Source organism: Brachionichthys hirsutus, chromosome 20 (genome assembly GCF_040956055.1).
Source record: "Brachionichthys hirsutus isolate HB-005 chromosome 20, CSIRO-AGI_Bhir_v1, whole genome shotgun sequence".
Taxonomy (NCBI): domain Eukaryota; kingdom Metazoa; phylum Chordata; class Actinopteri; order Lophiiformes; family Brachionichthyidae; genus Brachionichthys; species Brachionichthys hirsutus.
Window position 1 is genome coordinate 9,002,849 of NC_090916.1, and position 16,369 is coordinate 9,019,217.

General features: G+C 52.3%; 1 protein-coding gene across 1 annotated transcript; it reads left to right on the forward strand.

Moving 5' to 3' along the window:
• The first annotated feature begins 796 nt into the window (after positions 1–796).
• On the forward strand, positions 797–12,811 carry lpgat1 (lysophosphatidylglycerol acyltransferase 1). The gene is made up of 8 exons (XM_068753959.1): positions 797–939; positions 1,350–1,605; positions 4,419–4,537; positions 5,679–5,774; positions 6,382–6,661; positions 8,288–8,414; positions 11,944–12,050; positions 12,370–12,811. Exons 2-8 carry the CDS (start codon positions 1,365–1,367, stop codon positions 12,510–12,512), a joined length of 1,113 nt encoding a protein of 370 aa, XP_068610060.1. The 5' UTR covers positions 797–939; positions 1,350–1,364; the 3' UTR covers positions 12,513–12,811.
• The last annotated feature ends 3,558 nt before the right edge of the window (positions 12,812–16,369 follow it).

Below are 16,369 nucleotides of genomic sequence, written 5' to 3' on the forward strand. Positions count from 1 at the left end.
ATGATTAAGTCACAATATTTAAAATCATATTTCGTTAATAGGTTTGGGAACAAGCGCTTGATGAGAGCCTGCGCACTTAATCTCGTTAGGGAGAAAAAAGACGGCGTCAGGTGACGGAACTGTCCTTTTGGTTTTCAAAATAAAGGTTTTGGTTAACGATCAAATAAGCTGTAATGTGCTTGACTGGTATTTAAAATAAAATGTACCGTAACAAACACTGATAATAATGAGTAAAGCAGAAAATATATAATCCCTATCTAGTGTCAAATGTTATCTACACACAGTCAACGCTTTTATTGTGAAGGTACAGAGGAATCACTTCCGTTTGTATCGGCGTTTTGCGTACTTTGACGCTGTGTTGCTCCGGATCTTGAGAAAGATAACGGGTTCCTGCCAACCCAGAAAGGGGGGCGGGGGGAGAATCGCCTTCCTTCGTCTTTATTTTGTTTTTGTTAATTACAGTGTTTGCGTCGATAGTCTAACTAACTGTGTTCATATCGGCGCCGGCTATCACCGCGTCCGTGTTCGCTAATGGGAACTCGGTAGCTAACGTTAGCTAACTCGATGATGATGAGGCATCGGTGGAATTATCCCGGTATCTCCGGCTGAGATGGGGCCAGCGATACTCAGGCGGAGCTGCTCGCTAGCCAGCTAGCCGAGCTAACGATGCCCGGCGGGACTCGAACAGCCCCCCCCCTTCCCCCCCCCGAAAAACATCAGCTAAATGGGCGCAATCGCTGTTTTATCGCGCCGGCTTTATTATAACATTATCACCCAATTCCACATTATCCCCAGATTTGATAAAGACCGGCCATGCCAACTATAAAAAAAAAATGCTAACCTAACCGTATAGGTTAGCTACACGTGACACCGCTTATCTCGTCCCAACATTTAGCTACATCTCCGGCTGTCCTTTGATGCTTCCACGACAATAATCGGGTGAGTGATCAAAGTCTCGCTGAACCGCCGACACGGATTATAGTCTGGATGATGACACGCGAACATTGCGCGTTTTGCACGGAGCCGCCAATAATCCGGCGTCCGGAATTAGCCATTGATGCTGTTCCGTGAAACGCATCGATGTCTGAACTTCCTCTTTTTAATCTGTGTCGAATCGGGTTCGTCATCAAAGGTCGGCACGTTTATCATGCAGCTAACTTATCTTGAAGCTAACGCTGTGCTAGCTAGCTAGCATGCTCCAAAGTGCTCGTCCACGTCTCGCCCTTTTATGGTCCTGTTCATGCGTGTATCGCAGATAAGGATAAGCGGCTAGCTAGCGGGGTTGTTGCTGCTCCCCCCCGCCCCGGTTAAACCGGATGATGCTGACCGCTGCCGTACCTCCGTTCCAGACGCCGTGGATCAGGATGGCGCAGCTCGCGGAGGACGGGGCCGGCGGGCTGGGCTGGCTTCTGCTCAAGGCTGGGATCCGCTTCGTGTTCATGATCCTCAACAACTGCGTGGCCATCCCGTCCTACTGCCTGAACCTGCTGCTCCTCCAGCCGCTCCGGCTGTGGGACAGCTCCGCGTTCTGGCACGCGGAGGGGATTATGTTTAAATGGATGCTGGCGATGGTGTCTTCGTGGGGCTGGGTCGCAGGTTACACAGGTAAGATGTCTCACCTGTCGAGGATCAGCGAGTTTTATTCAGAGCTTCTGTTATTTTATGAGATTTAGCTCTTGTTTTTCACACAAATGCCTAAAATTGCCCCTCGGGGATAAAAATAATAAAAAAAAGTCACTTGAATTTGAACAAATCACATGTTTCTCATATTTTATTGTGCTTAGCCTTAGTGTGTGTCATCACAGTTTGCGACGCACGTTTTGTTGTGTAGCCTTCGTCTAAATGGAAGTACACTAAATGAGTAAATGTAGTTTCGACCTTTAACCTCTCGAATTGTGGCGTGACATTTCACAGGCCAAATCAATCGTAAAGGAAACTCACTGCCCACAGTATTTGTTCTTTAGGATAATTGTACTTCGAAGTTAGAAGAAGAGCTACCGGATACGCTAAGTGTCTGTTTCGTTTCTGTTTTGGTTCCCCTTTACTGGCCGGTTGAGTATCTTGGAGTGATTCAGGCGTTCACTGGTGTTTGGTTGCACAGAGCGGCGAGCAGAATGCTTGTAAGCTAAGTGGTGGACGTCGGGGGGGGGGGGGGCACGCTAATGAATGATGTAAAGCTCTCAGCCAATGGAACACCTGGGTTTTTGGCTGAGCCGACGTCCGCTGCACGCCTTGATTGACCGTGACGTTTACTTTGATCTGTGATTTTACAGTCGGTCTCGCTGTTCTGTATGTGATCATCTCGGCCCCGATCGCACGCCGTGCGCCGCTGCTCCGAGTGCAACGTCCTCCGTTACGGGTTCGTAGTCCTGCCCACGCGTGCCGAGTGTCAAATCCCTGGGATCGCCATTTGGCGTATATGGGTCAGCTCAGAAGGATGAATTATATGCGACTGTCAGGAAATGGCCAACGCTGGCGATAGTAAATATAGTGTCTGTTTGTGGAGGCGTCGGGTGGGGGGGGGGGGGAGCGTCGGCGTCGTGACCCACATTCAAGGGCATTTTCACGCGGCTTTTTGAGCTGATCAGCGCCGTTACTGTGTGTAACCCTCAGTTCCCTGCACGGTGTGCGTGACCTTTGGACTGTGACCTTTGGACACGATTTAGGTGCTCCAGGTCGAAGCGAACGCACAACAAACAAACAAAAACAAGATCCTGCTTGTTCGCTGAAATGCTCGCGTCGTTCCAGAATTGGAATCGAGATGAACGGTTCAAACTGTGTCACACCTGTTTGCATTTCCCTTTAAGGCTTTATAACCTTTGTTAAAGCCTCTGGTCGGCCATTGTGCGCCCACACACACACACACACACGCACGTTATCAGTCACTTCGCTGATAAGACTTATTCTCTGGACTGTGATGGCGTGCTCACATCACGCTGACCCCTGGATGATCTCACCTGTTTGAGCCACGCCTCCTTAAAAATGTTCCTTGTTTTGAACATTTTATTTTCAGGATTGGATAGGATTTAGTACTTTTGTAAAAGTTTCATGTGCGTCAAGACATAGCGGGAAGGGAGGCGGAGTCAGCAAGGAATAATGGCGCTGCAGCCTGAGGGCGTGGCTTTGGGTTTGAAGCTCCGGAACACGTTTGCATCACCAGAGGTTGGCGGTTCAACCCCCGGAGCCGTGATGCGGATATGTTTGGCCACACTCGGGCGTGATGAGCAGCAAGGTCAGCCGTGGACCGTTTAGCTGGCCGCGGGTAGCGCATTAGCCGGCAGCGCGGCTGTCATCCTGCTGCGCTAACTGTGTCATCTATCAAAGACGGGTTCCCGAATGTATTCTCTCTGACAGATGACCCATCTCTATCGTATCATTTCTGCTCATCTCCGGCGGCAACGGGGCCCTCGGAGAGCGACGGAGGTGCATCCGACATTATCCCGTCAGGTGTCATGGGTGTCGCTTGCTTTTTGTGCTCACGAGGGTTGATCTCCCAGAAGGCTGGGAGGTGAGGGTGTAAATTGAACACGCCAACAACAACTCCTCCCATTTTCGTCATCCTGATGAAGGTGCAGGGCGTCGAGGCAGCGATATTTCTATTGACTGCTTTTATTTTCTACTTGTGTAACGTAGTTATTTTAGGGTGATGGTCGGCCATCTTTTCCGTGGCATGTATCCAAAGTAATGTGAACTACTGGATGTATTTTTCATACTTTCTGTTTGTATTTTTTTTTTACATCTTGGGTGGGGGGGGGGGGGGGATCTTAAAATGGTTCTACTTCAGAAATCACTTTCTTTAATCTCTTTATAAGGAAATTGGATATTGGGACCCCCCCCCCCGGCGGACTAATGAACGTCGCGTTTTCAGTCCTGCAAAGTCCCCTGATCGAAATTGAATGATTATCTTGATTTAATCAGAAACAACACAATCGGTAACGAGTGTTTCCCCGTCGGCATTGGTTACGGCAGGACTCCTTCTCCTCCTCCTCCTCGTCAGTAATTCTTCTATTGTGTCAAGATAAACCGATTTAAAGCTCTGATATCGTTAAACATTGACTCAGTTCAGAGACGACAGTAATGAATATTTTCCATATTGATTAAAGCAGATCAGATATGGCTGCCTGCCGGCGGTCGCGGTTTGGCACTCTCGCGTGTCATATTTTTGTCTAACCTCGTGCGACTGGGACCGCCCATATGTTGACACAGATTCCCTTGTGAGGCTTTGCGTAGTCAGCCTGTCATCTTTGCCAAATACCCACCGTGTTCTTGTCTAAAAAATAATAATAATTAAAGCGTCGCAAGAAATGAGTGAGCTCGTGTTTCGGATTCATATTTAGATTAGCTTCTTCAGGAAAAGCGTCATGGCGACGCATCCCAAAATGCCTCCAGAGTTGAATAACGTGTGTTGTTCCCTGCAGTGATGGAGTGGGGGCATGATGTACGGCCCATCTCCGAAGAGGAGGCCATGGTCATCGTCAACCACCAATCCACGGGGGACGTGTGCACCTTGATGATGTGCCTGCAAGACAAGGGCACGGTAAGGAGACAAATGGGTGGGAGGAGTCCCCACTACCGCAGTTTGGGACGCACGCCGTTTAAAAGTTCGGCCGGTAGTTCCACAAACAGGGGGGAGGGGTTACTTCATATGTGAGCGGGCTTGCGTCTGGGAGCAGGGGGGGGCATTCCACAGCTGTTGGCGTTACAGCGCAGCGCAGACGCTTCCAGGGGCTCCAGTTACAAAATGTGCGTTTCGACAGCTTAGCGGCGTTTTCTACCGCGGCCTCAAGCGGCCCGTAAACGGGAAGCGTCTTCATGCTCGCCGTGACGTCTCGCAGCGGCTCGCGTTCACAATGCGGATTCTACCCGTGTTGCATAATGAGGTGTTTATCCACAGCCGATTATCCGGTTACGGAGAGGAACTGCGGGCGCTGTAAGCCGGAGCACGCTGCCGGGGCTTTCGACGGATGCAACGCGCCGTGGTCATGAGGCGGGAACGAAGCGCACGCTGAATAAATGTTTGTTTTGTTCCGCTCCGGACGATGCGAGCGAATCGGCTGCCTGTTGAGTTGTGCAGACGGACCTGTTAGCCAGGTGTACAGGCTAATCGCAACCAGGAACAGCGTCTGGCAACGGGACAACGAATGTCTCCGGGACAACGCATGTCTCCGGGACAACGCATGTCTCCGGGACAACGCATGTCTCCGGGACAACGAATGTCTCCGGGACAATGTCTCCGGGACAACGAATGTCTCCGCAGCAGGAGTGAGCGTTCAGATCCAACATAATTATTTTTAACAACATAATTATTTTTAATAACAGAATTATTTGACGAGGACATGAATCTCTGTCCCGTCACTTTGTGGCTGGGAACGGGACGGTGCGTTCAAGCGTCTTGTGTGTATGTAGTTTGGCGGGGACTGGCACCGATCCGAAGCTACTGAGCTTCAGAAACATGACGACATGACCCCCCCCCCCCCGTTTATCCTCTTAGCGCTGAACGGCCTGTAAGCCAACGCTGCATCGTGCAGGTCACGGGGGCGGAAGCGCTCGGCGGGGGCTGTATCAGTTTGTGCCGGCTTTGGCACCGAAGCCAAAGTCGTGTGCTTTGCTTCGGGCGAATATGAGGGGGGGGGGGGTGTCGTGTTACAGACTGTCCATGTGTTCTTGCTCTGATTCAGGTGGTACAGAAGATGATGTGGTTGATGGACCATGTGTTCAAATACACCAACTTCGGCCTCGTGTCCCTGATTCACGGGGACTTCTTCATCAGACAGGTGAGAGGAGAAGCGTCCCACAACGGCTTTGGGCTTTAAAGCCGTGTCCTCCCGCGGACAACAGCTGTCTGCTTCTGTACGGTGCATTCAGGGGCAGCTCGTAAACTACCAATGCTCTGAAATTTATTCACATCCAGCCTTTTCCAAGCATTTTTAATGTTTTTATTTGCCGTGGATTTCTATTTATTTCTAACGTGGCAATAATTGATACCTTAGCCTTAAAGTTCAGATTGATTGATTGAATTTCGGCTGAAATGAACGCTCTGCAGATTATTGTTTTGGGTAAACCCTGACCATATTTGGTCATTTTCCTGCGAACCGCAGTGACATGCGTGCTCGCGTGAGACACAGAGTCCAGTCTGGCTATGCTAATGCATTTAAAATGGCTTTTGACCGGGCCTAGCTGTGAATCCATCCGGCTGGGGTCCGTCCCGTCGCTGTTAATGCTCTTAATGCCGTCGGTTTTTGAATCCGCTAATGCTGCTCTGAGTGCTCTGAGTCTGAGTCGTGATGTGAAACAACCGGAGTCTCTAACGCCGATTCTTGCGTGCTTAACTTTTTACAAACACATTTTGTTTTGTTTTGTTCCAAAAAATAAAAAATAAAGGGTAAAGCTCACCGAGACAAGCAGCTCATCTACCTGAAAGATCATCTCGACAAATACTACCACAGCCGTGACAGGAAGTGGATCGTGCTGTTCCCCGAGGGCGGCTTCCTTCGCAAGCGGCGGGAAACCAGCCAGTTGTTCGCCAAGAAGCGTTCCCTACCCCACCTGACCCACGTCACGTTGCCACGCCTCGGCGCCACCCAGGTCATCCTGAAAACCCTGTCGGCGCAGCAGGAGAACGGCAGCGTGGGCGGCGAGACCGGGACCCCTAACCAGACAGGTAAAAGGAAATCTGTCTTGGTCCCGCTGCTCAATCCAGACCTCCGTCTGTTGTCTCCTGCTGAGACGTGAGTCCCGCGTCCCTGGGCTCTGGATATGTGAGCCCTGCCCCAGCAAAGTTAGCTTCAGTAGCTGTTGTGGGTAGATTTTGCTTTTAGATATAATCTCACGTTGGCTCAGAGTCCAAGGATCCCGTTATAAATGAAAGGCGGAGGATCAGGGGGACGCCGAGGTCAAGGCCCCCCCCCCCCTTGAAACCCCAGGCCATCTTTTATCCGTCTAGAGACCAGCTCTAAATAAAACGGGCAGGTTTCATATTCAGCAGAGTTGCTCCAGTCCAAAAGTCAGACTTTGTGGACTTGTGATCTCAACCCTCATCAATCAAAGCCATCATTTAGTTCATTGCTCGTTTACGGGAAGATATGACGGGCTAGTCGCTTTAGTGACGGCGCTGACGGCGCTGATCCCATTGATCAGAGGAACGCGGCTTTTGTTCCCGGCAGAGACTTCCGTCGTAAATCTGGACGCAGAAACGCACAGTCGTTGTTTACCAAGCAAAATGCAGTTAGCTCTGCAAAGCTTCTGAAGCACCCCCCCCCCCCCCCCACACACACACACACTGAGGCCCAGAAGTAGCACGTTGCTCTTATGTGTGAGCGGCCGATCCGACGTGTTCCTGTCTCGCTCCGACCCTCCACGAGGTTGCAGAGGTCGCCCAGAGCTAGCTGACTCACTCGAGAGACAAATGGGCTGCTTGGAGAAGCTGGGATTTGATTTAAATGTGTGTATCTGCCACGCAGCGTGCACGCCCGCAGTGTGCACGCCCGCAGTGTGCACGCACGCAGCGTGCACGCCGGTGAGGTTCACAGTGCGGAGCGGATGTTATAAAACACAATTTGCCGTTAGCAGGTGAGCAAAGTTCGCACCTGTGAGTCATTTATCCTGCAAATGAGGCTCCAGGTCACCCTACAGGTAAGTGCGTTTTGATAGGGCGAGCCAATCAGTGGGAGGGGCCGCTGTTTGTGCAATTTGTTCCCCTGATCATTCACAGGAGGACACGTCCCCTCTGATGTCATTTTGACTTAGTGTTGTTTGTCACGGCGCCCTCGGGCAGCAGCGATGCCTCGACCCCCGGGGGGGGGGAGTGCTCAGTGAGTGACCGTCTGATGCCCCCCCCCCCCACTATGAGTCCCGGTTGTTACTGCTGAGGCTGATCAGCTGTAAAACCCTCTCAGACATGCTGATCCGATGAGCGCCCAGGTTTGACTTCCTCTCCCGCGTCGCCCGGTCAGAAATAGGCGGCGACGGAAACACGATATTGAGGCGCCGGTGTTTATGTTGCGGTGACCCCCAGACGCCGCCGTCGGGTCGGGCCTGACTGTTATCCGGCCGTCGCTTCGGCAGGTGTCTCACCTTAATTTGGCCTCGCCGCCGTCACACGCGTCCGAGAATAGCTGGAGACGCCGATCTGGCCTCTGTGATGACATCGTCTGGGCGTCCGCGTGTCATCCCGGGGGGCTGCGACCCTCGACCCCGGAGACACGCCGGGCTGCCTGTGGGGGGAACGTTCATGCACGTCCGACCTAACTCATTCAGTATTTCACTATTTGCATTTCTTGCTTTACAGGTAACAAACGCAAAGGCCTGCAGTGGGTGATAGATATGACCATAGCGTACCCCAAAGCCCGACCCATGGACATCCAGACCTGGATCTTTGGCTACAGGCCTCCGTCGGTCACACACGTCCACTACAGGTGAGAGTCGGGTCGTTTTTCTCTTCATAAAAGGTGTTTTAAAAGGCTCCCGGCGAAGCTCAGCGGCGCCGCCGCTCCCGTTAGCATTCGCGTTGATGACGCTGATACCGAAGCAGGTGCGATGTCAACAAGAGGATTAATGGGACCACTGGGGGGGGGGCGTCAGCGTTTCTGCTGCGTCAGGACACGCCTTCCTGCAGACCTAGACCTAGAAAGATCGCGCCGGGATTCTCATGCATCGTTTCCGCTGCGGGTGATCTCATGACTTCCGCGTCCAGCTGATCTGGGAACCACCGGTTTTCCCACGGTAACCGGGGCTTCCCCGTCCGGCCGGCCTCCAGAGCGCCTTCCGGGCTTCCGTTGTTTTCACCGGTTTTTGGCGGTGTTGTCAGAAAGCGTGCGGCGCGGCGGATTCAGTCGGCGTGACGCCGGGCGCTGTCGGGTGTCGGATTGACCACTGGCCAGCTGTGAGCGCCGGGGCGCTGCTTTAGCTTAGCTTCTCCCGCTAGCTGGCCTTTTAAAATGGACCCGAGTCCTATAAATTCCACCGTGCATGAGCGTCGGCTTCAAAACCCGCGCCGAGAGCTCGCTTCTTTTTTAATCGTTCATCTCCCTTTTTTTTCTGTCTCCCTGCCTCACCCCCCCCCCAGCCCCCGCTCCCTGTAATCCCAGTCAGTGTGAGTGGCAGGTGGGTGTGCATAGGCCAGGCGAAGGCGGGAGGGGCTAAAGTCATCTCTTAAATGCACCTTCTCCTCTCAGTTTTTATTTTGTATTTTCTGCCGTTGCTCGCGTTTCTGAAAGCCGCCGTTTGAGGTCGTCTGAGAGGAGGAATGATTTACGGAATCTGCCCGGTCATCACGCGGACGCTTTGGAGCCGCACACCTGGCGTTCTCTCCGGGACAAAGCGCTGGAGCAGAAAGTGTTGAGTTTGCAGCCGGAGCAGTTTTGAGATGCCCGAGGGAGATTCTCTTTTTCTCTGAGCTCATTGTTAAACTAGAAAAGCAGCTGGAGAGCTCTGACCTCCGCCAAGCAGCTCGTTCCCCTCCTAACTGGATCGAGCATTCCCTTATCAACAACAGGGTGCACCGACCCCCGACCCCCCCCCTTCAGTCCTCACCTTTGTCCTCAGCGGTGACTTGTGGCGTAGTGACCAGGTGAAAGTGAGCTCCTGCCATGTGGACACAGATAAGAGCTGTAAGAACGTGACCCCGGTGCAAACGCGTGGCACGCTCTCCGTCTCCGAGACGCATCGACGCTTCGTGGCGTCCAGGATTTCATCATCGCCGTCCGCCACGGCTGTGTTGGCTTCAGGCGGTTGCCGTCGCGTGCGATGAGGATCCGTCGCTGCTCTGCGCGCCTCCTGTTAAAACAAGCTCTAATTGAAGACGCCGTGAAATTGTTCCCCGGAGTCTCGTATGTCAGGAATAGTGATAACGACCAATCCCTGTAGCGAATAAGTGTTTATAAATGAAGCCCCGCGGCCCCCACGGCACGCCGAGACGGCCGCGCGTGGGGCTGAACCGAACCGCCGTTCGTCTGCTGCTTTTAGCCGTCGGTACTTAAAGTATTCTTTCCTGATTCCTCCTTCTTAATTGTTCTGCTCCTAAATATTCCCGGGAACACGGATGTCCTCCAGCCGGAGAGGAAGCACGTCGGCGCTTCAACGTCGCCATTAACCCGGCGACTTCTGCCCGATTGCAGATTAAACGTTTGACGTGGCGCAGACAAACGGCGCGTAGGAGTCCTTCTGATTGCACCGTCCAATCATTGACGTGGGAATGTTTACGTTCCTGCCGGGGGGGGGAGCTGAAACGCCGTCGCCGATGTCTCCGTTCACCAGGGCGTCGGGTTCACGAGCGGGACGGCGTCAAGAGTTCCCCGTGGAAATGAGAGACGGATGCGCCGTCGGTTCCTCGCCACATCCGGCGCCGTTGCACATTTCGTTACGCCTCCGGGCACAACGGGTGAAAGACTGACATCGTAGTACGAGGTTTACGTTTCTCTCAACGCAGCGTCCCCGTCCCTGAGGCTGTACCGTTAGCGTAGCCGTGTAGCCTGCAGGCGAGCTGATAAACGCCTTGTAATCTACTTCCTGCCAGCGGAAACGAGACGGCTGACCACGGCAGCCTGGACGTTTGTAGCGCATCAAGCTAATGCCACAGACCGTCGATCTATTATTAGCCGCTCTCCTTATTTTTACATCCGTTGGGTCACAGGAAGCTGCGCCGTGTTGATCTGCAAAGACGTCAGCGCTCTAGAATGACGGACGGCTGCTATTGGCTTACAGGCAGCCGTCCGGGTTTCCGTGGTTCCCGTAGCGATTGCTAAGTTGCCTTTGCGTCCTCCTTCCGACAGAAGGAAGCAGATAGGGTGGATATCCGTCAAAAGTGTCTCGGCTATCCAGAGGAGGAGGAGCTTCGTGCAGCGACTTAACCACCCTATCGGGTCGCCCCAACAGCTGCGCTCTGGGTTTGGGGCAGCTCGAGTCGTGCCGGCTTCGCTCTAAACTCCACCCGGGTGAAGGCGGCGGATCCCAGCGGGGTTCCGTCTTGTAGTTTCGTGTTAACCGAGACGTAACGGCGGCGCTCGTTCCGTTTTGACACGGAACGGCTCCCATGCAAACGGTCTGCAGACGGAAGTCTGTGTTGGATCAGCTGCTCCGGTGCTGGGAGGTGGAACAGGCCAGCCTGAACCTCACCAGATTCTGGTCCAGTCCTGGGTGAGGTCTTTTAACCCATTGAGTGCCCGCCATTTTCAGCGAATGTTTGGGCGAGAAAAAAACAATGGCACTCAAAGAGTTAATAATGTTAACCTTCAGACTGAGGTTCAGGGAGAAGGTAAACATTAGGAAATAACGATCAATAATATTGGGTTTACCGAAATATCACAGCAGGGAAGAGCAGAGTCTGTAAAAAGTTAGGAGATGAATCGTTTGTCAAACTGAGTCTAAGCTCCTCCCATCTGGCTCATCCTTACACCACTAATGAGCAAACATTCCTCACTTTACCAAGATAAAGCGTTCCCGTGGGAACGGCGGTGATTATTTCCTGCTTTCGTCCGGGAGGACGGTTTTGAGTCGGGGTCGCCGCTGTCCCGTTTGACAGCTTCCAGGGGGCGGGAGGAATCTGACGGGAGTGCAGCGATAGCGATAATGGAGAGCGATCATTTTGGGGATCAATACCGATGCACTTATTACTCGCCGTCTGGAAGAAGCTCTCCGGTCAAACGGTCGAACAAACGTTGAGTGCCGAGGAAGCGTAGGCCTGAGGGGAGGAGGAGGTAACCTCTGTTTGAAGGTGACCACCCGCGTGGGCCTGCGGCTCAACAGTGACGCCCTGTGGCCGGAAACGACACTGCCGCCTAAACTTGACCTTGTTAAAATACTAGTTGGTTTTTTTGCTAAGGAGCTAATTGCATCATGATTTAATTCTGCTGTGAACCTCATTTCGTGGGGGGGGGGGGTTCTAAGATGTCAGGACGTACTCGTTTCTTTCATTTGTGATCGTTCCATGTTCCTCTGTTCCCTCAGGATGTACCCGATCAAGGAGGTTCCCGTGCAGGCGGAGGCCCTGACCGACTGGCTGTATCAGAGGTTCGTGGAGAAGGAGGAGCTGCTGGCCCACTTCTACGACACAGGTCCGTCTGAAATGTCGGCGACGTGTTGTTTTAGCGCCCGCTCGATGATGCTTTGAAACGCACGCGAGCGGCTCGTTCCCCTCCTAACTGGACCTGCACGGTGACCTGGATCATCGTCAGAAGGTTCTGGATCGTTCTCGGTATCTTTCTACAGCAACCATGAAAAGTCAAAGTGAATCAGAGTTCATCCATAAATGTGGTTTTAATGTTAGAATAAGATTTTTACTTTTTTTTTACGGACTCCATTCTTCGTAGCACAGAATGTTGCGACGGTTCGGATCTCGACCTCTGACGCTGTGTTCTCGCCCCCCCCCGACAGGGTCGTTCCCCCTCCAGGAGGAGGCGGTCTCCCGGCGGGTGGCGCTGGACCCCGTGTGGCTGTGCGTCGTGCAGTCGCTGGCGTTCGCCTCCGGCTTCCTGTGGTACGGCGTCCTCCGCTACCTCTACTGCTGTTTATTTTGAGCGAGCTCACGAAGCGAGAGTCTTTTTATCGGACCGCTGGAAAAGCCTCAGGATCAGTTGGTGCGCCCCCCCTGACCTGCCCCCCCCCCCAACGGTGGATGAATGTACATTTCCGACGGTGGAGAGACTCGCACCGCCGCCTGCCCGCCGCCATCGTTAACCTGCAAACGACCCCCCGACCGGCGCCACATCCTCGCTCCGTCGGCCCGGCAGAATAATCCGTCGCTCACACGTTGATGTTTACACGTCCTCCTGCGCGTAGACGCTCGCCTCCGGCGGTGGGAACACGAGGCTCCGCCTCCAGGAGACGCTTTGGACCGGACTGTCTCTCGTCCTCTCCTGGGCTTCAGCCGCGTTAGTTTTATAGAGTGTGCGTTTGTGTGTGAGCGAGTGCGCCTGAAGCGTAATGTCTGCCCTCGCTCTTCCTCCTGGGGGGTCGGCGGCGCCCGCCGGGTCGCTCCTACCGGCCGGCCGCGCCTCCCAGAGCGCCGGGGGCCGCGGCGCCGGCCGCTCGTCTGCCATTCGTTGCACTAAGGATCCGTGCTGCCCCCGAAACGCTCGGCGTTCTCGTCCCGTCAGTTGTCCCCGCCTCCCGGATGTCTCCGCAGCAACCATCTTGTTTGTCGTTGACGTCTCTTTTTTTTCTTTCTGTGTTGACTTTTTGTTTCCGCCTGTCTGTTCGAGACAGTCGTCTATGGGGGGGGGGGGTCATGTTTACACCGGCAGCCCTGCTAAAGGAACGGTCGCCCGATCAATCAACCATGTCACAAGCTGAGAGGAAGAGGAGACGGCGCTGACGAGATCAAAACAAACAAAGCCCCGTCTTTCTGGAGCCCCCCCCCCCCCCCTCTGCTCTCTCACGCGCACAAGCACGCAGCAGAGAGGACATCCATCTCAAAGGATCTTCTCAGCCAGCCAGATTAGGACGACAGACTCTTAACCCCCCCCCCCCCCCCCCCCAACGCTGGATTAGCCGTCGTCGGGGCTGCGAACGGATCCGTAGCCAGATTTTCTTTAGAGAACGCTTCCCGAATGTTCCGCATTCTAAAATAGAGACTTTGGCTTTTAGGTGTCATTACTGTAAATCTACAGCATAACCTGCCTAAGTGACTGTGTGGTCGCCCCCCCCCCTATTTTTGATATCTGTGGTTCATGTTGTGTTGCTCTGTGACGGCGGATTTGGTTTTAAACTCCATGAACGGTCTCGTCTTTAAATATTGTACATAAGAGTTTGGGACGCCAGCGTTTCGGCGTTTCTCATTCCAGTTTCAAATATCATAAATGTTTTTTTTTTTTTTAAAGAGGAAAGCAGTTTACGTTTCATTTCTTAACGTTTCCTTTTGTTTTATTTATTTTATTTTTGTATTTCTCGGACCCGCCTGCTCCTGGATATTAGAAACGCCGGTGTGTGTGTGTGTGTGTGTGTGTGTGTGTGTGTGTGTGTGTGTGTGTGTTGGCTGACGTGTAAAACACACCCACCCACCTTCAAATCGCCGTACACTCGGATGCAAAGAGGGACGACGTCACTTCCCGGTGATCCCAAAGTAATTCCTGTAAATCGGTTTGAAAGCGGAGGAAGGTTTCCCTCGTAATTCTCTTCAGTGTACGTTCGGAACCGTCACGCCTTACACCCCCCCCCCCCCCCCCCCTCCTGTTCTACCCCTGGTAGCCCCCAGTCCCGAACCGCTTCCTGGCTCATGGTCGTGGAGGACGGGGGAGTCGCTCCTCTCCTGGTGAGGGAGAACCTGTTTTAATGGCGGCGATCATCAGAGTCGTTTTAGTCGTCGTCGTCCCCCCCCCTCCCCCGTGCCACTGTTGGTAGAAACTGTGTGAAATGAAAAAAGGGCTACCTGTCCAGGTAGGTTTTAAAAAAAAAAAAAAGACTGTTAAGTGATTCATCCAGCGGCCCTCTCAGACCCCCCCCCCCCCCCCCCCATCCATCTTGAGAGCGACTGGAAACGTGATTTTATTTTTTGAACATTTCACATTTGTTTTATTTTATGACCATGTTTCCAAAGAAGGCAGGGGAATAGTTTTCCTAGATGTGGGTTTTAGGAAAAGAATCACAATAGGAATTTAAACAACTGGTACTAGAACTGTCTGTAATTTTATTTTTTTTATTATTTTTATTTTTCCATTTTGTACTTCTCCTTCAATTCCTGGCTACGTGGCCATTTTACAACACGGAAGACTTGTGCTGGAATAAAACATGGTAAAGATCCTGATGGTGCAACGCTCCTCTTTTAACACCGGCATTCCATCACGGGAAATGTTGAGTCGAATGTGGTTTGGGGAAAATGTCATTCTGAGACGAGCACGGTGTCCGGAGGAAGAACGTCCGGCGCCCCAAAGGCGAACGAGTCCCCGGAGGGACTTTTGTACTCAAACGCACCACTGCTCCTCCTCAGACACCTGCAATGATCTACTGTATTTCACGGCTACTGCCACCCCCCCCCCCCCCCGGGTCCTTCATGTCACGCTTTGATGGCTGCTCCCTCATGAATGCCAAGGTGGTGGCGGCGGCCCTCGAGTCAGCCGGCACTAATGCGCCCAGGAGGGGAGAGGAGAGCCGGCGTTGAATGTCGCTGCAGCGGCCACCGGGGAGCCCGGAGACGGCGGCGGTTGGTCAGAGATGAAGTCTCTCAGGTGTTCGGTTGAGCTTCACAGGTGGGGAGGAGGTGCTGAAATATATGGATAATGTGGTTCTGAACAGGTTAAAGACTCGTGCTCAATTTGAGGATTTGATGTTTTTCTTTTTACCCCCCGTTTCTTGTGTTTAGGATAAGCTAATTACGAGGATGCTGACTTTAGCTTCGTATTTAAAACAGAAACGGTGGCTCGATCACTCGGTACAGCGTCTCAGGCTGGAGTGTGATGCCGGAGAATGAGAGCCTCCAACGAGGTGAGTCAGAGGTGACATGAATCACCTCTGGGCCTTCAGTGACCCCAGCAGAGGTAACCCCCCCCCCCCTCCTCAACTCCTGGCCTTTACCAGGGCAGCTGACGTCAGCACAGCCTCTGGGAACCTACTGGCTGATTTCCATACTCCAGCTCTTTGCAGAGGTCGACCGGCTCAGGCACACAGTCTCCTGTCAGTCCACAACCTGGGATTCATTCATCATAATTAAAAGCATAAACTTTGCATTCATACTGTACACTCATCCTGCAAAACAAGTAATATTTGTATACTTGTAAATTAATGGAAATTGAAATTATATTGCTTGTATCGCCTACTGACATTGAAGCAAGCCAGGAATAAGCCTCAATATTTGCGTGCATCTGTTCAATACTGCAGTGAGAGGAATCACAAGACAATACGTACAAATATCACAATATTCTAATCAAATCTTTCATTTCCGTTATTTTAATTTGTATTATTGTACTCTAACACTCTATCTAATAAATATATTCATCATCATCATTATGTTGGTATTTATATTTTAGACATAATCGTCTGTTTTGGCGACACCTTGTGGTGAGTCGAAGCATAATTACCCGCTCTACTCTCGCGGGCTTTGGGATCTTAGCAACCTCGCAAGGCGTTGCTTGCCATTGACCAATCAGGAGCCACGCTACAGATTGAGAAGGCCAATCACGATCGAGTATTTGGGCACCGATTTAAAACCGACGGAAAAACGCTTCCTGTTTTGTTATCGGCGACACGCGAATGAACGAACTGGGGGAGGAAGACAAAAACAACTAGTTATTTATTCTATTTAATCATCTTTATCGGAAGAAATGTGTACATTTGAACACACGTAAACCGAGAGAGTAAAACGAATCCAATTAAAGTTGATACAGAAACACTGGCGGCGCTAAACCGGGTAATTTAGCGTTCGTTTCGGTCGGGAGAAACA